This window comes from the organism of the source record quoted next, unplaced genomic scaffold (assembly GCF_019419815.1).
Source record: "Pyrus x bretschneideri cultivar Hongxiangsu unplaced genomic scaffold, Pyrus_bretschneideri_v1 Contig12, whole genome shotgun sequence".
NCBI lineage: Eukaryota > Viridiplantae > Streptophyta > Magnoliopsida > Rosales > Rosaceae > Pyrus > Pyrus x bretschneideri.
The window spans coordinates 3,666,315-3,692,016 of record NW_025999413.1 but is presented as its reverse complement, the minus strand read 5'-3'; the positions used below and the strand labels follow the sequence as shown (position 1 = coordinate 3,692,016).

General features: G+C 36.6%; 2 protein-coding genes and 1 long non-coding RNA gene across 4 annotated transcripts; all 3 read left to right on the top strand.

The window, feature by feature from the left end:
• The first annotated feature begins 172 nt into the window (after window positions 1-172).
• Window positions 173-2,020, top strand: LOC125474398. Its single transcript, XR_007255960.1, has 4 exons — window positions 173-515; window positions 895-1,163; window positions 1,438-1,506; window positions 1,669-2,020. It is a non-coding gene; the product is annotated as an uncharacterized LOC125474398 (long non-coding RNA).
• A 666-nt stretch (window positions 2,021-2,686) lies between these two features.
• On the top strand, window positions 2,687-5,687 carry LOC103955727 (receptor-like protein kinase FERONIA). 2 transcript variants are annotated; one of them, XM_048578012.1, is made up of 2 exons: window positions 2,689-3,025; window positions 3,056-5,687. In XM_048578012.1, exons 1-2 carry the CDS (start codon window positions 2,914-2,916, stop codon window positions 5,545-5,547), a joined length of 2,604 nt encoding a protein of 867 aa, XP_048433969.1. In that variant the 5' UTR covers window positions 2,689-2,913; the 3' UTR covers window positions 5,548-5,687. The 2 variants fall into 2 exon arrangements, with proteins under 2 accessions (XP_009365908.2, XP_048433969.1); XM_009367633.3 differs by having other exon boundaries at window positions 2,687-5,687.
• A 7,405-nt stretch (window positions 5,688-13,092) lies between these two features.
• LOC103955725 (receptor-like protein kinase FERONIA) lies at window positions 13,093-16,066 on the top strand. The gene has a single exon (XM_018649556.2). The coding sequence runs from the start codon at window positions 13,251-13,253 to the stop codon at window positions 15,951-15,953; it is 2,703 nt and encodes a 900-aa protein (XP_018505072.2). The 5' UTR covers window positions 13,093-13,250; the 3' UTR covers window positions 15,954-16,066.
• Window positions 16,067-25,702: the final 9,636 nt, after the last annotated feature.

Here is a 25,702-nt window from a genome sequence, read left to right as displayed (position 1 = left end):
TGTACGTAGGGTTTTCTATTTGCTGCTTGATTTCATCTTATTTACAAGAAACTCATGAGATTTGGGCTGGGTTTGGAGGGTAATTTTGTCTCTGACCGTATCCCTATATATATTTACGGTTTTACCAATCTATTCTAAAATGGACCTTCGATTTTGCATTATTTACACTTCTGCCATCTCAAGTCAAGGGATGTGAGAGAGAGAGACAGAAACACACCCATTTGGCTTCGTTTCCCCTTTGTCAAACCCTAGCAGCCACAACACCATCTCTGGAATAGCATCGGCTCCTGCTTCCTAAAACCAAAACCACACAAACTGGCCTTCATTTCTGTATCCTCGACAAAACACACTTCCCCTACGCAGGTTGGGGAGGAGGACGAACGACGAATCCGCTCTGAGTCAGCTCGGCCTCCGCCGCAACCCACTCATCGCTTCAAAGATCCGAGTTTTCTACATGTCGGTGAAGTACAAATTTCTTCCATAACTCTCGATTCAACCTCATCTCTTCTCATTCGGTAAGATTATCACACCACTTTTAAGAGAATTGAAACTTGAAAGATTCAAACTTTTGGATGGTTGAGAATCTGGATTTTGTGCAGAAAAGAAAAACAGGGTTGTTATTGTTTATCTGTACTGGTATGTCTTACTGAATTATTATTTCAAATGAAGCTGTCGGCCAGCTTCTGTTTTTCCTCCAGTCTGCTGCTTCAATCAGAAAAGCAGCATTTGCTGCCAATTAACAATGCCAAAAGAAAAGGAAGGCCACTTCTTATCCTATTTTTCTTCCCCAAAACAAGGAACAAACACAATGATGTCCTCCTCCTCCTGTTTTTTTTTTTTTTTTTTTTTTTTTGTACTATTAGCCGAAAGTGAATTTGGCCACATATTCAACAGTTTTTGCAGGAAAATGATGAACGTGCAGCAAAGCAAGCAGCGGTATGGGCTGCACTGAGAGAAGGAAGGGGGACAGAAGGGTTGACGGGTTGGAGGGAGAGGTTCGCCGGGACTTAGGGGACAGGATTTTCGGCAGGGAGGTGTGGGTGGCTGTGGCTGTGGCTGATGCATCGGTCAGAGGGTTGTTGGGGGGACGAGAGGAGGGGGACAAAGGGACTGACAGATTGGAGGAGGGTATGGGTTTTCAGTTTTTCCCTCTGATTCAATAGGTAATGCGCTGTTTTAAATTCATTGTTTATTGTTTGGTTTGCCATTTGCTTTGTTAAAACTGTCATTGAAATTTTGTTGTTTCACTGTACTCATTTCTGTGCTTCTTCCTGCTGTTTGCTTCTCATCCCTCAGTTGGTAGATTGTTTTTCCATTTCTTGGTTCCTTAATTTTGTTAGGTGTTAGACAAAATAATTTCTGATACAAATCTTTTTACTGTGTTCGAATACAAACTCTTATTCTCTCAAATTTTGGCTATGTGATGTATCCTGGCAGGTGAACCATATGGACGTTTTTGAGAAACAGAGAGCTTCATCCACTGGAATGTGGAATTGGTAGCAGCAGGTCAGTTCCCCTTCTTTTTCTTATCTTGATATGTTACGAACAACATGATCAATGGTCGTGATCGTATGGTGGTTTTATCGTCGCTGTCATATGTTTCTCCGAAGTTATTTTCCTGTCTTTTGATTGATTCCTGATTGGTAGATGTATTGTGCTATATGACAGTGCGTGAGCATTTCAAGATTCCCTGACAACATATCATCATTGGAGATGTTGATTGAGTGAATTGATTACAACATATATAACTATGACAGTTCCATACAACAACAAAGTCTTTTCTCACTACGTTAGGTCAGCTAAAACAGTTCCATAAACAAGATTAAATAATAAATATGGTTTCAGGTCTTTAGGTATTGAGATTCAAAGTTTCAGGCCATGTCGAATTTAGCCCAAGTGGGTTGGAATCTCCTTAGAGATTTGATCAAATCAATAATTTTTCCAGTAAGGCTGAGAAAATTATTATGTGTCATCTGCTGACAGCATTATAAATATTAAAATACTGCTTAAATATTCATCACGTTAAGGTTTTCATGGTTATTCGAGAATATCATATTTAGATCCCTAGAATTCTTTATATAGGACTGACTGGGCTCCTATTTTAAATGACAGGTCAAATCCTCAATTTTTATGACAGCCTTCGCACTTGGGGTACACTTTCAAGTGATCTGAGGGTCCTCAGGTAGTATTATATCCTTTTGGACCGTATAGACGGAAGAGCCTGTTTTCAAGGCATGAAATGAAAACAATTTGGCTTTTGGTTTTTGCCTCATGAATTATGAGAGCGATTGATTACATTATTATGTGTAGTACATGGTATTTTTTTTCTAGTACAATGTGGTTAAAGCTGGTGCATTCAAGTCTCGCAGCAACGTTCGGCATTTTTACTAGTATACTACTAAACGTCTAAAAATAAATACCCAAAAAGATTAAAAACTCGTTGGGTCAACTCTCCCAATTTGTTCTCTTATATTAAAGGACAATGCAAAAAGACTTGGGGAAATGACTTCTACAAACTTTTTCTCTCTTGCGTACGCTTTTGTTTTAGTCGTTCCGATTAAACAAATTAAAAGAGTTAATGACAATAAGTAAGAGAAAGTGTTAAAAAAACATTAAAAAGAATATGCAGAAATCATTTTCCATCTTTGATGACATGCATGTCAAAGACTCCATTGATAATTGGTATACGCAAGAGAGAGGATGTAACTTGACTAATAGATGTTGATCGAGAATCTTTATTCCAAAACTTGACTTGAAAAGTCTTTGATGATCATATGTCCCACTTAAATCTCAGCAATTTCCAGTGAGAGAGAAACACACAACCACACATATGACATATCTATAAACAAGTGCTGATCACTGTATTCATGCATACAACCCAAGCAACAAATTAACACCTTTATACCATTTACCATGACCATATCAAATTTCATCTCTCATCTGTACCTTTCCTTGTTTCTACACATAATCATTGCCACCACACTCGCCGCCACCGATCCCCCACCTATCTACACTCCGGTGGAAGATATCACTGTCATCTACACTCCGGTGGAAGATATCACTGTCAATTGTGGCGGTTCCGGCCTGTTATTTAATAAATACGATCAACGAAATTGGAATGGAGATATCAGCTCAAAGTTTACCCCCATAGACCTACACCGAGCAGCTGGTAGTAACACATCCATGTCCAAAGAAGCACCTCGCTCGTTCTCTGTCCCCCAAATTCCTTACACCACAGTTCGGCTTTCTCGCTCTGAATTTACTTACAGATTTAACCTCACCGCCGGCCAAAAGTTCATCCGCTTGTACTTTTACCCTGTTTCGTACCCTGACTTTGACCGCTCCGAAGCGCTCTTTTCTGTCAAAGCAGGTGGATTTACCTTTCTCAACAACTTCAATGCTTCTGTCAATGCCGATGCCGATGCTTATGAGGAGGGGACATTATACAGAGAATTCTGCATCAACATTGAGGAAGAAGAACAAATTCTAAACATCACATTCACTCCCAGTCGAAGCAAAGCAAGCCCGGATGCGTATGCGTTTATCAACGGAATTGAAATTGTGTCCATGCCCCCAAATCTTTACTACACTGCACCAGAACACCCCTATGGGATTGAAATCATAGGCACCGAAAATACGATTCGCGTTGAAAACAGCACTGCTATGGAGACAGTTTACAGAATCAACGTATACGGACGCGGGTTGTTTTTCAATGAAGACACCGGCTTGTACCGCAACTGGGAGGGTTATTCATTTGAGCTAACTTACTTGGATGATGCAAGTTTTTGGTCGAGCGTTCAAGCACAAAACCCAAGCCTTCATCTCGAGTTTCATCTCCACTTTGCAAAAACACCCAACTACTCCGCTCCGGAGCAACTTTACAAAACCGGGAGGTCAATGGGCCCGGACGCCACCATCAACCAGCGGAACAACCTCACCTGGGGATTTCCTGTCCCTCCCAAGTTTTATTACCTGGTTAGGCTTCATTTTTGTGAGTTTCAGGCTGAAATTAGAGAGATTGGTGACCGAGTGTTTCTGATCTACATAGCCAATCAAACGGCTGAAACAGGAGCCGACATAATCCAGTGGAATGGCGGGAATGGGATTCCAACGTACAGAGACTATGTTGTGTTCATGCCTTCCGGCACGGGAAACGAGGAGAAAGTATTTCTCTACGTCACACTGCAAGCAAACCCTCAACATTGGAAGACTAAGTACTTGGATGCAATTTTGAACGGGCTGGAGATCTTCAAACTGAATGAAACAAATGGTAGTCTCGCTAGACCAGACCCCGATCCCCCACATCCTCATCCGCAAGAAGTGAGCCCATCAAGCAAAAATCTTTCCAAGTCAAGGACTCATTTTATTGCCGTTGTTGCTGGTGCAGTTTCCGCCGCACTCGTAGTGTTTTCCGTACTAGGGTTACTCTTGGTTTTTAGACACCGACGGAAATATGCCAAGGGCTACGTACACTCTAGCCGCAGAGCGGCAAACTCAACCAAGTCACGGGGCGGCTCAACTTTGCCGTCCGATTTGTGTCACTACTTTTCGCTAAAGGAGATCAAAGCCGCCACCGAAAACTTCAATGATACTTTCATTATTGGTGTTGGTGGATTTGGCAATGTGTACAAAGGGTATATCGATGGTGGGGCTACCCCGGTTGCGATCAAACGACTGAAACCCGAGTCTTCACAGGGGGCCAACGAGTTCAAGACAGAAATTGAGATGCTCTCCCAACTCCGCCACCGCCATTTGGTGTCTCTCATCGGATATTGCACAGATGAAAATGAGATGGTCTTGGTGTACGATTACATGTCACGTGGGACCCTGGCCGACAATCTCTACCACTCTAACAACCCGCCTCTGGCCTGGGGACAACGCCTCCAAATTTGCATTGGCGCCGCGCGAGGGTTGCACTACCTTCACAGCGGTGCCAAGGGCACTATCATCCACCGTGACGTGAAAAGCACCAATATATTGTTAGATGAGAAATGGGTGGCCAAGGTTTCGGATTTCGGGTTGTCAAAAATGGGAATGACCACCGCTTCCAAGACTCACATCAGTACAATGGTCAAAGGAAGTTTTGGGTATTTGGATCCAGAATACTACAGACGCCAGCAGCTTACTGAAAAGTCTGACGTGTACTCATTTGGGGTGGTTTTGTGGGAAGTATTGTGTGCAAGGCCAGCGCTGATGCATAAAGTGGAGCCGAGGGAAATGAACCTCGCAGAGTGGGCCAAATTTTGCCATGGAGAGGGAACACTTGATCAAATCATTGATTGTAACTTGAAGGGTAAAATTGACGCCGAGTGCCTGGATAGATTCATTGAGATTGCTATTAGTTGCATTCATGATAAAGGAGTGGAACGACCTTCGATGAATGAGGTTGTGAGGGGGCTTGAATTTGCATTGCAGCTTCATCAAAAAAGCATTGCAAGTAATGGTGACGGTGGCGTTAGTACTGAACAAGGTTGTGCTAGCAATGAATCCATTCAATGTATATCCGCGACAATCTTCTCTGAAGTTGATGATCCGAAAGGAAGATGACGCGTGCAACGTTTGGCCAAAAAGCAATTGTATTTGAATACAAAACTAATTCAAGAGAATTATGTTCCAACTGCATTCTTAATCACTGTACTCAGTACTAAACTGTCCGAATCCGATATGATTAGTTTCGACTTTGTACACTTGTTTTTTTTTAATTTTTCCAATTAAACAAATCAAAAGAAAATGAATGAAAATAGTAAAATGTAGTGTACAAAAAATGAAAAATTATGTAAAAAATCACTTCACGACTCCCAATTGGATGACAAGCATGCCAACGAGTTGATTGATATTTCGTCAAGCCCACTGCCTACGCAAGAAAGAAGCCAGAAGATGATGTTGCGTTCATGAACAATATCAATGCATATATTAGGGTGTAGTGGCTGGGGAGTCATCGGATTGGATGACCAAAACAAATTGATTTATCCTCGTTGTGGATTTAACAAAAAAAAATTAACGACCATACCTTTTATGCTTGATATCATTAGGCTATCTACAATTGAAGAGACTAAAATCTTAAAATTTAGCTCCGTATTTTTAACTATTTATCTATATATAAGAGATTAGTTAGTTTTTTTTCTCCAATGGTAAGAGACCTATAATTCTCACCCCCCCCCCTCCCCCCCCCACCAAAAAAAAAACAAAAAAACTTTATAATTTTGTTAAACTTTTTAATTCGTTCATTTTTTTTTTTGGCTAATAATTTTGGAATAAGGTTTTGTATAATCATCTTGTTTTATTTTTATGAACATTTTAATGTAAAAAATTTCAAAAAAAAAAAAAAAGTAGTGATATATGAGAAAATTGATTTATTTTATTTTATAGATAAGTGAACAATATGGATGGGTATTATATAATTTTGGTGTTGGATCTAATTTGGATTAATTAATAATATTATTTTTACCGTTGGATTTAAATTTGACCCATTAGATATCGTTTATTACCGCAAAAACTGATTAAATTGAATTTGAGCCTTTGGATTTTAAATGGATGTAGTTGGGCCCCACACCGGATCCGAACCCAGGAGGCGGTTCAGCCGCTGGATCACAACGGCGAGACAATCTGCGCCGTAAACATGTTGCTCTCCATGCTCTTGCCCGCAGAGAATTCCTCCACCTTATGTTGCAGACTTACGCTGGGCCTGCGTGGGCCTTGTTTCACGTGATGGAATAGAGAAAGCTAGGGCCTTCGGGCCACTTAAAACCTTATCCACCGGCACGGCGCGCCCCCCGCGCCGGGGGGGGGGGTGGTGGGGAAGGTAGGAGGGTGCGTGGGGGTGGTGGGGTGGGTTGTTGGGAAGCAATCAAAATTTGAGTATTTTTTTGTTTCCCATCACCCTTGGAGACAACCTTAAGATTTTCCTAATATGATAAGCATAAGGCTAACCGAAACTTGTAGCCAAACACTAGTTTTATGTCATAAGGTTTTTTGGAATTTTTGGCACTTCTTTCACTTCTGGTAGTATATTTTTTCTTCGAGGGAGTTTTTGGAATGATTTTAAAACATCAACGGGTGTTCGTGTTACTTTCAAAACCCAAGGGGGTTTTGGGAAGAATCGATAAACCTCAAGAATGTATGCGTAATTAACCTCTGTCAAAAGTTGTATAACAATTAAAGTTGCTTTTGACGTTTTCAACTCAATGATTGACAAGTAAGGTTTCCAAACCAATAATAAGTATAAATGCTGCCAATGGCAGACTTTCATGCAACAAATTAATACTGTCATAATAGCATTTCAAACTAATAATAAAAGTCTTGTGAAGGATTCCCTTCAAATGATCTTGTATACTTCGTCTTTTTTATTAGAATCCTAATCAAGTTGTGATGTGGATGGAGCAACCAAATAAAGAACAATAGTTGGTTGGTCACAAGAAGAGTAGGAGTTCCTAATCAAAATTGTTCGTTGCCGAATCATAAAACTTTGTCTCTATGATTAGAATCCTTCCTATTATAAAGTACTCTATAAAGATCACCTTTACATAAAACAAATTAAAACTGAGGTCGTTTAGTCATCGAATTGTATAAAAACAGACGAACGGAATTGGTAAAGCCATTAGAAACCGTTTGTGTATTGGCTACAATAGATTGACTAAAGACCCTAGGTTTAATTAGTTTTTGCAAATAATATCTTTACAGAGTGATTCATAATATGAACAGTTCTAATCACAAACACAAAACTCAATGATTCGAACACGAAGAGTTTGAGTAGAAGATCCTAATCATCCTTAAGTTGTCAAACATTGTTTCCAAATAAATGAGCAACATAGTTTGATAGGAAAGTATGATCTTTTAGTTCACTGATATTTTTTTTTTTCCAGCAACTAGTGTAATGATTGTTTGTGACTTGTGAAGCTAGTATGACGCTATATAGCAGATAAGATTACTGCAAGCAACAATTCTATCACAGTCCATAGAAGACTAGTATGCATTATGCATGCGTAAATCCAAAGAGCCAAAGGGACCAAGGCGGACAATACTTTGCTCAAATTCTTCTCTTTAGACGTGACATAATTTTATCAAACAAAATTATAAATGTTACTCAAACGAGCAATAATCATTTCTTATTTTAACCACATTGCTTTGCCTCGGATCAATGCAGAGGGGCAGCAATCAAGGATAGAAAATTATTCGCACGGTCTTCGCCTACTACTAATAGAGGATTATTCATTCACCTACCAATGAAAATTACTTGAGAACGCCTCCATTCATGAAAAGTTTTTCGGCATTCACAGCATCAAACGAGTGTGCATTTGACACACTTTGAAATTTAAGAAAATAATCGCATCTAATTTTTTATCAGACCTCTAAAACCGAGTACTCAAATTTTCAAATGCTTGGATTAGGTGTCAAAAGTACTCAATTTTCCTTTTGGAGTGTATTTGAACTATTTTCGCCATTTATGGAATCAAGCGAGCGTGCATTTGACACACTTTGCAACTTAGGGAAATAAACGCATCTAATATCTTAGTAGACCCCTAAGAATGAGTGTTTAGAAGGTCAAAAGCTTACTGGGTGTCAAAAGTACACCGTTTTTTCTTTCATAATGTATTTAGACTGTTTTCGGCATTCATGAAATCAAACAAGCGTGTATTTGACACACTTTGAAACTTTAGAAAATAAACTCTACAAGACCCCTAAATTGAATGACATGCATGTCGAAGACTTCATTGATAATTCGTCAAGCCCATTGCCTACGCAAGAAAAAAGATATAACTTGACTGATAGATGTTGATAATGATTCTCAATTCCAAAACTTGACTTGAAAAGTCTTTGATGGTCATATGTCCCTCTTAAATCTCAGCAATTTCCAGTGAGAGAGAAACACACACAACCACACATATAACATATTTATAAACAGAAAGAGATTCTCTCATGATCTCTTTCACTAAGATCACCGGATCGGCATTCATGAAATCAAACAAGCGTGTATTTGACACACTTTGAAACTTTAGAAAATAAACTCTACAAGACCCCTAAATTGGATGACATGCATGCTGAAGACTTCATTGATAATTCGTCAAGCCCATTGCCTACACAAGAAAAAAGATAAGTTACTGATAGATGTTGATAAAGATTCTCAATTCCAAAACGTGACTTGAAAAGTCTTTGATGGTCATATGTCCCTCTTAAATCTTAGCAATTTCCAGTGAGAGAGAAACACACACAACCACACATATAACATATTTATAAACGGAAAGAGATTCTCTCCTGATCTCTTTCACTAAGGTCACCGGATCAGCATTCATGAAATCAAACAAGCGTGTATTTGACACACTTTGAAACTTCAGAAAATAAACTCTACAAGACCCCTAAATTGGATGACATGCATGCCAAAGACTTCATTGATAATTCGTCAAGCCAATTGCCTACGCAAGAAAAAAGATATAACTTGACTAATAGATGTTGGTAAAGATTCTCAATTCCAAAACTTCACTTGAAAAGTCTTTGATGGTCATATGTCCCTCTCAAAACTCAGCAATTTCCAATAAGAGAGAAACACACACAACCACACATATAACATATTTATAAACGGAAAGAGATTCTCTCCTGATCTCACTAAGGTCACCGGATCAAGTGATCCGAGCCTTTGAATTTTCATCCAGCAGCAAAAAATTATTATAGGTTTTAAAGGATCAAAATAGGTGGGCTGTTTGCCTCCTATCAATACAGAGAGGCAGCAATCAAGGATAGAAAATTATTCGCACGGTCTTCGCCTACTACTAATAGAGAGGATTATCCATCCACCTACTAATGAAATTTCCATGAGAACGCCATCACTTATGAAAGAGTTTTGGCATTCACGGGATTAAACGAGTGTGCATTTGACACACTTCGAAATTTAAGAAAATAAACACATCTAATTTCCTATTAGACCTCTAAGAATGAGTACTCAAAATATCAAATTCTTGGATTAGGTGTCAAAAGTACACAGTTTTCCTTTTAGATGTATTTAGACTGTTTTCGGCATTCATGGAATCAAATGAGCGTGCATTTGACACACTTTGCAACTAAAGAAAATAAACACATCTAATATCTTACTAGACCCCTAAGAATGAGTGCTCAAAAGGTCAAAAGCTTATTGGGTGTCAAAAGTACACAGTTTTTCATTTTGAAATGTATTTAGACTGTTTTCGACGTTCATAAAATCAAACGAGCGCACATTTGACACACTTTGAAACTTAAGGAAATAAACTCATCTAAGACGCTAGAAGTCCCCTAAATTGGATGACATCCATGCCAAAGACTTCATTGATAATTCGTCAAGCCCATTGCCTACGTATACACAAAAAAAAAAGATACAACTTGACTGATAAATGTTGATTGAGAATCTTTATTCCAAAACTTTGACTTCAAAAGTCTTTGATGACCATATGTCCTATTTAAATCTCAGCAATTTCCATTGGATTTAAATTTGATAATTAATATAATCATATGATAGATATAACTTGACTAATATTAATAATTAATATTATTTTTACCGTTGGATTTAAATTTGAGCCATTATATATCTTTTATTATCGCAAAAACTGATTAAATTGATTCGAGCCATTGGATTTTAATTGGATGTAGTTGTGCGCCACACTGGATCAGAGCCCAGGAGGCGCTTCAGCCACTGGATCACATCGGCCAGCCAATCTGCGCCGTAAACCTGTTGCTCTCCATGCGCTCGCACGCAGAGAATTCCTCCACCTTATGTTGCTGACTTGCGCGGGGCCTGCGTAGGCTTGTTTCACGTGATGGAGTAGAAAAAGCCGGGGCCTTCGGGCCACTTAAAACCTTATCCACTCGAGGGGAGAGTGGGGAAGCAATGAAAATTCCCACCCCAAACCAAAAGTCCCTTTGAGATGTTTCAGCCCCAAATTTTGAGTAATTTTTTGTTAGCCATCACCCATGGAGACAACCTTAAGATTTTCAGATTTTCCTATTATGATAGGCATAAGGCTACCGAAACCTGTAGCCAAACACTAATTTTATCACATAAAAGGGTTTTTTGAAATATTCGGCACTTCTTTCACTTCTGGTAGTTTTTTTTTTTTTTTTTTTTTTGGGGGGGGTTTGTGAAATGATTTTAAAACATCAACGGATATTCGCGTTACTTTCAAAACCTGAGGGGGTTTTGGGAAGAATCGAGAAACCTCAAGAATGTATACGCAATTAACCTCTGTCAAAAGTTGTACAATGATTAAGGGTGCTTTTGACGTTTTCAACTCAGTGACTGACAAGTAGGGTTTTCTAACCAATAGTAAGTATAAATGCTGCAAATGGCAAACTTTCATGCAACAAATTAATTTCCTGTCATAATAACGTTTCGAACTAATAATAAAAGTCTTGTGAAGGATTCTCTTCAAATGACCTTGTATACTAAGCATTTCATAAATTCAAGTTGTGACGTGGATGGAGCAACCCAATAAAGAATAATAGTTGGCTACTATGAGTAGGAGTTCTTAATCAATATTGTTCATTGCAGATTCATAAAACTTCGTCTTTATGATTAGAATCTTTTATATTATAAAGTACTCTATAAAGATCATTTCTGCAAAAAAAAAAAAAAAAAAATCAATTAAAACTAAGGTCATTTAGTCATCGAATTGTATAAAAACAGACAAGCGGAACTGGTAAAGCCATTAGGAACCGTCTATGTATTTGTTATAATAGATTGACTAAAGACTCAAGGTTTAAATTATTTTATGTAGAGATGATTTTTACAGAGTGATTCATAATATGAATAGTTATAATCATAAGCACAAAACTCAATAATTCAAGAGGAAAACTAATGAAAGGACTTGAAAACTTTGAGTTTTAATGATAAGAACAAAATAAAGGGTAAAGTGAATAGTACCAAGATTGACTTTTTAGTATAAAAATATGGTTTTTCATTAAAGTAAACAGTACCGTAGATTTTTCGTTAAAACTCTCTAATTCAAAGTCAAAGAATTTGAGTAGGAATTTCTATTTATCCTTAAATAATCAAATATTATTTCCAAATAAATGAATGGCTTAATTTGATTGGACAGTATGATCTTTTAGTTCACTGATATATTTTTTGTCCCAGTGACTAGTGCAGTGATTGATTGTGACCTGTGAAGCTACTATGCACACTATTTAGGAGATAAGATTACTGCAAGCAACAATTCTCTCATAGTGCATAGAAGACTAGTATGCATTATGCATGCGCAAATCCAAAGAGCCAAATGGACCAAGGCGGTGGGCGTGGGGCAAGGGGTTTGCATTGCCAATGAACAATACTTGGCTCAATTTCTTCTCTTTAGACGTGACATAATTTTATCAAACAAAATTATAAAAGTTACTCAAACGAGCAATATTCATTTCTTATTTTCACCACATTGCCTTGCCTCCCATCAATACAGAGGGGCAGCAATCAAGGATGAAAATTATTTGCACTGTCTTCGCCTACTAATGAAATTTACATCGCCTCCACTTATGAAAGGGTTTCGGCATTCATGGGATTAACGAGTGTATATTTGACACACTTTGAAATTTAAGAAAATAATCACATCTAATTTTCTATTAGACCTCTAAGAGCAAGTACTCAAAATTTTAAATGCTTGGATTAGGTGTCAAAAGTACACAATTTTCCTTTTTGAGTGTATTTGAACTGTTTTCGACATTCCTGGAATCAAGCGAGGGTGCATTTGACACACTTTGCAACTTAAGGAAATAAACACATCTAATACCCGCATCTAATATCTTAGTAGACCCCTAAGAATGAGTGTTCAAAAGATCAAAAACTTATTGGATGTCAAAAGTACATAGTTTTAACTTTTGAAGTGCATTCAGATTGTTTTCGATATTCATGAAATCAAATAAGCGCGCATTTGACACACTTTGAAACTTAAGGAAATAAACTCATCTAATGTGCTACAAGACCCCTAAATTGGATGACATCCATGTCAAAGTCTTCATTCATAATTCGTCAAGCCCATTGCCTACGCGAAAAAAAAGATATAACTTGACTGATAGATGTTGATCGAGAATCTCTATTCCAAACCTTGACTTCTATTCCAAACCTTGACTTGAAAAGTCTTTGATGATCATATGTCCCACTTAAATATCAGCAACTTCCAGTGAAAGAGAAACATACACAACCACACATATGACATATCTAATTATCTATAAACAAGAGCTGATCAGTGTATTCATTCATACAACCCAAGCAACAAATTAACAACTTTATACCATTTGCCATGACGATATCAAATTTCATCTCTCATCTGTACCTTTCCTTGTTTCTGCACATGATCATTGCCACCACACTCGTTGCCGGCGATCCCCCACCTATCTACACTCCGGTGGAAGATATCACCGTTAAATGTGGCCATCCCGGCCACTTATTTAATCAGGATGATAAACGAAATTGGAGTGGAGATGTCAACTCAAAGTTTACCCCGATAGATGTACACCAAGCAGCTGGTGGTAACACATCCGTGTTCAAAGAAGCACCGCACGGCTCCTCCGTCTCCCAAATTCCTTACACCACAGTTCGGCTTTCTCGCTCTGAATTTACTTACAGATTTAACCTCACCGCCGGCCAAAAGTTCATCCGCTTGTACTTTTACCCTGTTTCATACCCTGACTTTGACCGCTCCAAAGCGCTGTTTACTGTCAAAGCCGGTGGATTTACCCTTCTCAACGACTTCAACGCTTCTGTCAATGCCGATGCTTATGGGATGGAGACAGTATACAGAGAATTCTGCATCAACATTGAGGAAGAAGAACAAAGTCTAAACATCACATTCACTCCCAGTCGAAGCAAAGCAAGCCCGGATGCGTATGCGTTTATCAACGGAATTGAAATTGTGTCCATGCCCCCAAATCTTTACTACACTGCACCAGAAGACGACCCCCATCGGATTAAATATATAGGCAACGAAAATAATTTTTATCGTGTGGAAAACGTCACTGCTCTAGAGACAGTTTACAGAATCAACATAGGGGGAGCCGCGGTGGATGTCGATAAAGACACCGGCTTGTACCGCGATTGGAAGGGTTATTTATTTGAGCAACTGTACTTGGATGAGGCAAGTTATAATCGGAGCGCTCAACCACAAAACCTAAGTCTTCATATCAACTTTACAAAGACACCGAACTACTCTGCTCCGGAACAAATTTACCAAACCGGGAGGTCTTTGGGCCCAAACGCCACCATGAACCAGCGCTACAACCTCACCTGGGGTTTTTTTGTCCATCCCAACTTTTTGTACCTGGTTAGGCTTCATTTTTGTGAGTTTCTGTCTGCAATCACGGAGATTGGTGACCGAGTGTTTCTGATCTACGTAGCCAATCAAACGGCGGAAGAACGAGCCGACATAATGGAGTGGAGTGGCGGGAATGGGATTCCGACGTACAGAGACTATGTTGTGTTCATTCCTACCGGCACCGGAAACAAGAAGAAAGTACCTCTCTCTGTCACACTGCAAGCACTCCCTGTGCCTAAACCATATCGGATAACTAAGTACTTGGATGCAATTTTGAACGGTCTGGAGATCTTCAAACTGAATGGAACAAATGGTAATCTCGCCGGACCAGACCCCGATCCGCCTCTTCCTCATCCGAAAGAAGTGATCCCATCAAGCAAAAAACTTTCCAAGTCAAGGACTCATTTTGTTGCCGTTGTTGCTGGCGCAGTCTCCGCGGCGCTCATAGTGCTTTCCGTACTAGGGTTGCTCTTGGTTTTTAGACACCGACAGAAATATGTCAAGGGCTACGGAGCGGCAAACTCTACCAATTCACGGGGCGGCTCATCTCTGCCATCCGATTTGTGTCGCAACTTTTCGTTGGCGGAGATGAAAGCCGCCACCGAAGACTTCAACGAAATTTTCATTATTGGGGTTGGCGGGTTCGGCCACGTGTACAAAGGGTACATCAACACAAGCAGCGGTGCTAGTGGGACCACCCCCGTCGCGATCAAACGGCTTAAGTCCGAGTCGTCGCAGGGGGCCCAGGAGTTCAAGACGGAGATCGAGATGCTATCGCAACTTCGCCACCAGCACTTGGTGTCACTCGTCGGGTATTGTACGGACGAGGGTGAGATGATCTTGGTGTACGATTACATGGTGCGTGGCACCCTCCGCGACCATCTTTACAACACCTATAATCCTCCTCTTTCGTGGGATCAACGACTTCAAATTTGCATTGGCGCCGCTCGTGGGTTGCATTATCTACACACAGGTGGGAAGTACACGATTATTCACCGAGACGTGAAGAGCACAAACATCCTATTGGATGAGAAATGGGTGGCTAAAGTGTCCGATTTCGGGTTGTCAAAAATGGGCCCCACCACCATGTCCAAGACCCATATTACTACAGTGGCGAAGGGTAGTTTCGGGTATTTGGATCCGGAATACTACCGTCTTAACCAGCTGACGGAAAAGTCTGACGTGTACTCCTTCGGGGTGGTGTTGTGTGAGGTTTTATGTGCCAGACCAGCTTTGGTGCGGGGACCAGACAAGAAGCAAATGAGCCTAGCTCACTGGGCAAAGAGTTGCTATCTCAAGGGAGAACTTGATAAAATTATTGACCCTAACTTGAAGGGTAAGATCGGAACTGCGTGTATGAATAAATTCGCCGACGTCGCGGTGAGTTGCATGCATGATAACGGGATCGATCGGCCGTCGATGAATGACATTGTGTGGGGGCTTGAGTTTGCATTGCAGCTTCATCAAAAAGAGGAACAAGGAGATGTAGGTTTCGACATTGAAAAGAAGGGAGAAGATGAGCGTGCGATAATGAACGATAGTGATGCATTAGGGCTTAGTAGTAGCTTGGGAGAGTCATCGGATTGGATGTCCAAAACAAATAGTAGTGAGCAAAATTCTACTACAAACGAACCGATCAAAGGGATGTCGAGGACAATCTTTTCTGGGATCGACGATCAGGATGGGAGATGATTAGTTGTCACATATTTATTTAGTGGTGAGTATGTGCTACAATTTCAACTCAACTTGTAATTTATGTATTTTTTTAAATTGAGTAAACTGCTGATTTTTTTCCCAAACTTTCACCTCACCATCGGTTCCCTCGTAAATTTTTTAATTGAAAATTAAGGACTTAAACTATTTTTTTTGGCCAATTTCTCTCTTACGGTTAGTTTTTCATTCATTCCATCCAAAATTCTGTTATATGAAAACATGTGCGTAACATGTCAGTCGCTTCGTTCTTTAAAATAATTGAAAACACTGGATTTCTAAAATGTTGACCTATGCACATTTGGGTGATTCTATAGTTTTGTGTATGAAGGTTTAGCGAAGTGACCTTTTTTGTTCTTAAAGGAGATTCACATAGTGTGCACGCGATAAAAGATAACATTAATTTGGATGAAATCTATGAAAAACTAATAGCACGAGAAATATGTCAAAAAAATTAGCAAGTCCTTAATTTTTCAATTTAAAAATTTAAAGGATAAATAAAAAATTAGTTGAAAATTCATGAAAGAAATTGACAGTTTACTCCTTTAAATTTCAAATAAACTCGTATCTTTTTTCTCCATTCACTGAACCAATTAAACTTAAAACATGTACTGACAAAAGAGAAATAAAAGTAAAAGATGTACAGTGAGACATTCTTTTCTTCTTCAACACATTCAAGTTTATTTCTGATTTTTAAGTAAAAAAAATTAAAAGATATAAATAAATAGAGGCGTGAAGAATGAGAAAATGAATGCAAATAAATCATTTCCTTAACGGGTTAATTACATTAACACCCCGAGAAATTTTTTGTGAAATGATTTTGAAACGTCAAGGGGTGTTTGTGATATGTTGAGAACCTCAAGGGATTTTGTGAAAACATAAAAAACATCAAAGGTGTTTGTAATTAACCCCTCTACAAAAATACAAAAAAAAAAAAAAAAAATTAAATGACATTTATTATTTAACATATCGGGTGGAGTAAATATTATACAAAATGTCAAATTACCACATAAATCATTAAATATCATTTTGATGTTTAAAATTTCACATCTTCAAAAAAGATGCTCTAAGATGGCAGGGAGCCATACAGAATCACATTTTAAAATCTTCTCTTTAGCATTTCTCTAAGTTACTTTCAGAATAGAGTTTCAGACTAGTAATGGAAGTCTGGTGCAACATGAGAAATGCTAATAAAACTCTTTTAAAAGTAAAATTTTCTATAAATTCTCTACCGTCTCATGTTTTTGATATAATATTTAATAATATTAACGTAAAAATTAACATGAAATTGTAAAATGATAAATTATCCATAAAGAATTGCACTTTAAAAGAGTATCTTTACCATTTCTCATGCAGGATTGTCTTCGAATATTTTTTTATTATTACGAAGTTCTTTGTAAAGGAAAATGATTCTCTCTAGATCTCTTCTACCAAGGTCATTGGATTAAGTAATTTGGACCTTTAAAATTTCATTCAACGGCAAAAAAATAGCTTTTAAAGGATGAAATCAAGTTTGAATGAAATTTCAAAAACCCGAATGACTTGATCCAGTGGCCTTGATGGAAGAGTTTCGAAGATGATCTCTTTCCCTTTGTAAAGGAACTGGATCCTCTCATGAGCTCAGGATGGGGATCCTCCTGAGTAGCCCATCTGGATCGTTGAATTTTGATCCAACAATTCGCCTCTCTAAAAGTTATAATAATTGCAATCGTTGAATCAAGTTTGAACTCCCAGATGGGCTGCTCATAAGGATCCCTATCCTGAGCTTAGGAGAGGATCTAGTTCCCTTTGTAAATTCATGTTCTGACGTGGATGGACCAACAAAATAAACGAGTTGCTTAAATTGATAGGACGACATGAGCTTTCGGTTCATTGGAGAAGTTTTTTTAGTGTAATCGGAATATGAGTAATATATCACATATTATTATACAAATAGTCAGATATGTGTGTTAAAAAATTAATAATTTAAAATATAAAATTTTCCATCATTTATATAAAAATACATAATATATTATTCATATTCTGATCATAATAAAAAATTTCTTGCTTCACTGATACTTTTTATTTTTCCAAAGACTAGTACAGTGATTGATTTTGACATGTGGAGCCAGTATCATGCACTATATAGGAATCCATTTATGCATGCGTAAAACAAAGTGCCAAAGGGATCAAGGTAAGGGTCGGGCAAGGGGTTTGCATAATTGCAATGCCAATGAACAATAATTGCCTCAAATTCTTCTCTTTGGACGTGACATGATTTTATAAAGAGAACGGTTAATGAAGAAGATTTTTTCAAAATGATATTCTCGACGAAATCTTTGCATCTCACAATTTAATTTTAATTTTTATGTGAACATTATAAAAATAAAAAACATAAGGTGGTAAAGATTATATAGAGAATTCTATTTTTAAAAGAGTCTCCTTAGAGCATCCTCAAATAATGTGTCAAATTTTAAACATCATACCGATATTTGATGGTTTATGTGTCAATTTAACATTTTATACAATTTTTTGCTCCCCCAATATGTTAAATAATAATGTCATCTTATAATGATTGAGACAACCAATCAAATACTTGAAACACACAAAAACATTTATTATATAGGAACTGTTATTGACACTCCAAAAATCTCATTCTACACTCCAAACTTTCTATATTTGGAAAGAAAAATACATTTGTGAGGAGCGTAGAATGAGATTTTTGGAATGTCAATAACATTTCCCTATTATATATTATATTACATCTATCAAAAAATTATATAATAAATTTGACAGTTATTGTCAAATTTGATAGCAAAAGACTTTGTCTTCAATTGATTTAGTGCCACGTAAGAAACTGAAGCTCGTTTGAAAAGAGTTTCCTGCCATTTTTTACTATTGTATGTGGAGATGCTCTTAGCATTTCTCTTTTACCAAACAAATATTATGTAATATAAACTTTTAGTTTCTTTATTATCATTATTGATTATCTTCAAAAAAAAAAAAAAATTCATTTGATTTGAACGTCATTGAATTATTTAAATCAATCAAATAAATTAAGAATTCATCATAAAATTATTACTTTTAGCATAATTGTCGATTTGTTTTAAAACAACTGAACGACTAAATCGTCTTTAAACTAAATAAACTTTTTAGGAATGATATGATTTTAAAATAGTGAAATAATGTCACGAGGGGAATAGTTGTTCTTTGCTAATTGGTTGTACAATACCTTTCCCAAAAGGCGCAACAGCAACAGCGGCAGTCGGCGGTGCAATGTGATCGGAAACCGTATGCCTTCTGCCATCCACTCGCCGGTGCTGGCAATCCTGAAAACTGCTACGTGTACAAGAAAGGAGGATGTTAATATTTGAATTTATATTATACATATGATATTTCAATTTCTGTTCTTGTGCTTTATTATTTATGTTTATTTAGGAAGAATCGCATAATATTCTGCTTGTCATCTGTTGCCCTAGAACTCTATGATTTATAAATCTCAAGCCAACAATTCAGTTCTCAAAGGAACTGGAAGTGGCCTGGCTTTAACCTTGGACGTTTAATCATGGTATGAATCAAATAAATTGACGGTTTATTATAAACAATGAAAGTGGCTTGGCTTTAACCTTTGACCACTGATTGTGCATTTTAATAATGTCCATAAGGATAGAGTTTGTTTGGAAGAAAATGGATAACAACTAGAGTGCTTGGAACAGGAAGCGAAACACAACATGTCATTACATAATTAGAGGGGCACTTGAATTTGATAGGACAACATGAACTTTCCGTTCACAATTTTTTTTATTTTTTTCAGAGATAATATTTGCAGGATGATTCATAATATGAATAGCTCTGATCATAAACACAAGTTCTATAATTCGAAAACGAAATATATGAGTAGGAATTTTTACTCATCCTTAAGTAGTCAAATATTATTTCCAAATAAATGAGTGACTTAAATTGATCGGAAAGTATGATCTTTTAGTTCATCGATATTTTTCCCTAGTGACTAATGCAGTGATTGATTGTGGGAGTAGGATTTTCTCATTTCCAAATTCTTTTTTTTTTCTTTCAATTTTCTTCTATTTGATTGATCGCGATTAAATTTCGTTAACATGTGATATTGATTTTTTTTTTATACAAAAAACAAAAAGAAAGAAAAGAGAAAAGTTAAGAGAAAGAGGAGACGCACTATACAGGAGATAGGAATCCGCTTTTACATGTGTGTCCTTACTGCATGCGACAATTCTCTCATAGTGCGCACACGACTAGTATGCATTATCCATGCGTAAATCCAAGGGGTTTGCATTGCCAAACAGCAATACTTTGCTCATCTTCTTCTCTTTCGACGTGACATAATTTTATCAGATAAAAATTATAATATAAACTGTTTATTTTTTCAATTTATCATTAATGATTATGTTAAAAAAAATCATCTGATTTGAACGCGGTTAGTGGCTTGGCTTTAACCTTTGGCACCTATGATTGTGCATTTTAACAATGTCAGTAAGGATAGAGAGTTTGTTTGGAAGAAGATTGGATTACAACAAAGTCTGCGCCCTCTATTCGCCATGGCAAATAGAAAAATTTTCTCCAAAGCTTTCATTTGAGTAGTCACTACGCCTTAGTCCTTACAATATCGCTGAGTTTTTGGAAAACAGTTTCAGTATCATTTCCATCTAAACCACTGACTTATTAAGAGAAATCTTACATATATAAAGTGATTGTTTATTTTTTTACCACTTCTTTCACTTCCTGTAGGCTTTTATTATTATTATTATTATTATTTTTTTATGGAGAAGAGTTTGTGAAATGATTTTGAAACATCAAAGGATGTTTGTGTTGTTTTCAAAACTTGAGGGAGTTTTGAAAAAATGTATGCGTAGTTAACCCCTATCAAAGGAGAAATTTGAAAAAATAATCAAAATTTAGATCTCACATAGAATTATAGTCACTATTTTATATTTATGATAATTATAACCAAAATAATAAAAAATAATCAGTATCATTTCTCCTTTCCCTCTGTTCATCCCTTAGAGCTCCCCCGCCATTTCCACCACTCATGCCAACCTCCACCGGAGCCTTCCTCTTCCGTAACCTTCTCCATCCTTCTTCGAGCCCTCACTCCTCAGCTGCAACCAGACATACCGCTTCAACTCACAGAATTCCGAATTCCTACAACAAGAAAGTGATAAAAATTTCAAAAACCCACCTCGAAAAATGGGAAAACCTTGGCATCTGAGAAATGAACGGTTGTGCTTTTTTTTTTTCTGAGCTTGTCGGTGTTTCGAACGAAACAGATTTTCATTTTTCTTGTTTCTCCTTATTTTTTTTAGTGTGCAAATTGAGTTTGTGGAGATGGAGATCCTTGATTGTGTAGTAATTGAAACATATTGTTACGTTCCAAGCATTCTTTACTGGTTGTGTCACTTGTGCTTACCATTAACGGACATGTGCTTTACATCAATCGTGATTTGGATTAGGGCTTGTTAAATACAGTAATTGATCATAAATCGGAATTTTGGCATCCGAGCAAGACAATACTTCCCAGTAAGAAGGAAAGTCATTGTGAGTTAAAGCGACACTGTTCATTCTCACTGAATTTTGTTTTTTTGTAAAATCTCATTTAAAGGTGTATTAGTATTTTCACATCAAATTTTGGTTATAATTATCATAAATATAAAATGGTAGTTATAATTTTATATGGGTCCAAATTTTTCCTATTAAAAGTTGTACAACGATTAAGGGTGTTTTTCATATTTTAAACTCAACGATTGACAAGTAGGGTTTTCTCACTAATGACTAGTATACTATAAATGCTGCAAAACCAAAAACCAAACCCATATCTAGACAGACTTTCGTTGAACAAATTAATTTACCGTCACAGAAGCGTTTCAAACTAATAATAAAAGTCTTGTACAAGATTTTCTTCAAATGACCGTGTATACTAAGCTCTTCATAAATTCACATTGTGACATGGAAGGAGCAACCAAATAAAAAATATTACTTGACTACTCAAAGGATAAGTATGAGTTCTTAATCAAAACTGTTCGTTGTCGATTTATAAAATTTTGTATTTATTATTATAATCGTTCATATTATAAATCACTTTATAATATCACCTCTGCAACAAATCAATTAAAACCAAGATCGTTTAGTCATCAAACTGTATAAAAACAGAATTGGTGAAAGCATTACGAACAGTTTATGTATTTGCTACAATCAATTGACTAAACGACCTTAGTTTTAATTCATTTTTTTTGTAGAGATGATTTTTACAGAGTGATTCATAATATGAACAATTCTAATTATAAGTGCAAGACTCTATGATTTGAACACAAAAAATTTTAAGTGAGAATTCTTACTCATCATTGAATTGCTAAGCATTATTTTCAAATAAATGAGTGGCTTAATTTGATCAAAATGTATGATGTTTCAGTGTGTTCATAAAAAAAAAAAAAAAATATGATGTTTCAGTTCACTATTTTCTTCCCCAGCAGCGACTAGTGAAGTGACTGATTGGGAGCTGTGAAGCTAATCTGACCCTTCTATAGGAGATAAGATTACCGCATAAACCATTAAATATCATTTTAATGTTTAAAATTTTACATCTTTAAAAAAGATACTCTAAGATGATGGAGAGTTGTACAGAATCACATTTTAAAATCTTCTCATTAGCATTTTTCCCTAAGATACTTTCAGAATAGAGTTTCGGACTAGTAATGGAAGTCTTGTGCAATATGAGAAATACTAATAAAACTCTTTTAAAAATAAACTTTTCTATAAATTCTCTATAGTCTCATATTTAATAATATCAACGTAAAAATTAACATGAAATTGAAAAATGATAAACTATCTATAAAGAATTACACTTTAAAAGGGTATCTTGACCATTTCTCGTGCAGGATTGTCTTTGAATATATTTTTTTTATTATTATTACAAAGTTCTTTGTAAAGGAAAATGATTTTCTCCAAATTTCTTCTGCCAAGGTTATTGGATTAAGTGATTCGGACCTTTAAAATTTCATTCAATGGCAAAAAATAGCTTTTAAATGATCAAAACATGTTTGAATGAAATTTCAAAAACTCGAATTACTTGATCGAGTGATCTTGATGGAAGAGATTTGAAGATGATCTATTTCCCTTTGTATAGGAATTGGATCCTCTCATGAGCTTAGAATGGGGATCTTCCTGAGCTACCCATCCGGGTTGTTGAATTTTGATCTAACGGCTCCAAACAGGAGGCCCCTTTAAAAGTTATAATAATTGCAATCGTTGGATCAAGTTTGAACTCTCCGAATGGGTTGCTCATAAGGATTCCTATCCTGAACTCAGAAGAGGATGCAGTTCCCTTTGTAAATTCATGTTCTGACGTTGATGAACCAACAAAATAAACGAGTTGCTTAAATCGATAGGACGACATGAGCTTTCGATTCATTGGAGAGATTTTTTTAGTGTGATCGGAATACGAGTGATATATCACATGTTATTATACAAATAATCAGATATATATGTTAAAAAATTAATAATTTTAAATATAAAATTTCTCATCATTTATATAAAAATACGTGATATATTACTTGTGTGTTCTGATTACAATAAAAATTTTCTCGCTTCACTGTTACTTTTTCTTTTCCCAAAGACTAGTGCAGTGATTGATTTTGACTTGTGGAGCCAGTATCACTGTTACTTTTTCTTTTCCCAAAGACTAGTGCAGTGATTGATTTTGACTTGTGGAGCCAGTATCATGCACTATATAGGAATCCATTTATGCATGCGTAAAACAAAACAAAGTGCCAAAGGGATCAAGGTCGGGGTGGGGCAAGCGGTTTGCATAATTGCAATGCCAATGAACAATAATTGCCTCAAATTCTTCTCTTTGGACGTGACATTATTTTATCAAGAGAACTGTTTTTTGATACTAACTTTTTTCATCAGTATCAAACCACACTTAAATTTGATCAGAAAGTATAATGTGTTCAGTGTGTTCAAAAAAAAAAAAAAAAAAAAAGTACGATGTTTCAGTTCACTATTTTTTTCCCCAGCGACTAGTGAAGTGACTGATTGGGAGCTGCAGAAGACTAGTATGCATCATGCATGCGTAACCAAAGACCCAATGGGACCAATGCACGGCCAATGAACAAAATTATTCTCAAATAACAATTATAATATGATTGCCTTTTTTTTATTAGGCTAATTTTTTTTTCTTTTGATATGGTGAGACACTACTTTTAAATCAATATCTATGATGAAAAAAATGTTAATCTTAACCCTGTGATGAAGTTCGTTATCAATCATAGTCCAAATTGAAATTTCTGTCAAAATCTCATCCACATTTAGGGGTAAAAAGGTCATTCCATTCTTTTTTTCTTTTCTTTTTGGTACTTCCACTTTTTTATAACCAATAAAAATAGAAGAAAAAAAAACGAAATCCCTCCCCATTCCCTACCCTTGTCAGCCACAGCCACAACGAACACCCATCACCTTCCCCCTCTCTCTCACATAACCTTAGCCATCTGTCCACCACTGTTCTTCTTAAAATGAAACTAAATTCAATGTTTACATAATAACTTATATTCTAACCTAAACGTGGTGAGGTGCTTTGTGATTTTTTTAAATATTAAATTTGGACTCTTGACTTAATTGAAATGAGAAAGTCTGATAATATGAACCTTGTAATTTTATTGTTTATTTATTCTTTTATTGTAGTTCTAAAAGTTTTAAAAATAAAAAAATTTATGTCCATATAGATCTTTATGACTGGTTGATGGAATCAATAAAAACAAAAATAACAATTTTGCCTCTACAAAAGACAGAAGAATGAGGAAAAATCCAATTTGGACAATGATTGATAACGAATTTCACCACAGGATTACAATTAATAGCTTTTTCACCACAAATGTCTATTTAAAAATAGGGTATCACCACAAGAATCATGAAAAAAATTTGGCCTTTTTTATTATTATCATTAACAGTTCTCTTTAGAGCTACTTGTTATTGTAATTTTCGACTTTTTTTTTTTTTTTTTTTTTGAACGCCAAATTTTCGACTTATTTGAAAACAAGTAAAAGACTAAATTGAATAAATTTTTCTTGAAAATAATTAGACGAAGATAAAGAAAATAAATAATTTTGATTATTTTAGAATATTAAAAAAAAATTGTCTAAGTAAGAATGCTTGTTCTTTGCTAATTGGCTCGTACAATACAAGTTGCAACTACGTTACCGCTCTTGGACATTTCCATAAGTCATAGCCTATAAGTAGTACCTATCCGCATGCACGAGATACACCATTCCTCCCGCATATAGAAAATAAGAATATTTGGAGAAAAGAGAAAAAAAAGAAAAGGAGGATCGATAATTCGATCAGTCAATACATAATTCATATCATGGATTCTCCTGCATCTGTGATGATGATGATGATGCTGATTATGGCGACGACGTCGCAGCTGCCCGGCACAAGCCATTGCATGGTGATGAGCAAGAGCAGCAACGTCTCTAACTGGTGTGACGGGCGCACCGGCCAATGCCTGCTTTTTCCACGGGAGGGTCTGGATTTACTGGAGCCCGATGATAGTTTCAGAGATATGGTGGAGTTGGATGATTCAAAGTATCAAGAAACTAGGCGGATGCTTAATTACATTGACCCCTACGCTTCTTTAAGGGCGAATCAGCGAAAGGTCCCGCCGTTTAATTGTCCTCTGCAACTGTATCACCAGTGCCTCCCATTCAGTGGACCTGGCAATAATCATT

Bases quoted from the DNA above. Each gene is read 5' to 3' on its own strand.
- LOC103955727 (XM_009367633.3), top strand. From the start codon at position 2,914: ATGACCATATCAAATTTCATCTCTCATCTGTACCTTTCCTTGTTTCTA.
- LOC103955725 (XM_018649556.2), top strand. From the start codon at position 13,251: ATGACGATATCAAATTTCATCTCTCATCTGTACCTTTCCTTGTTTCTG.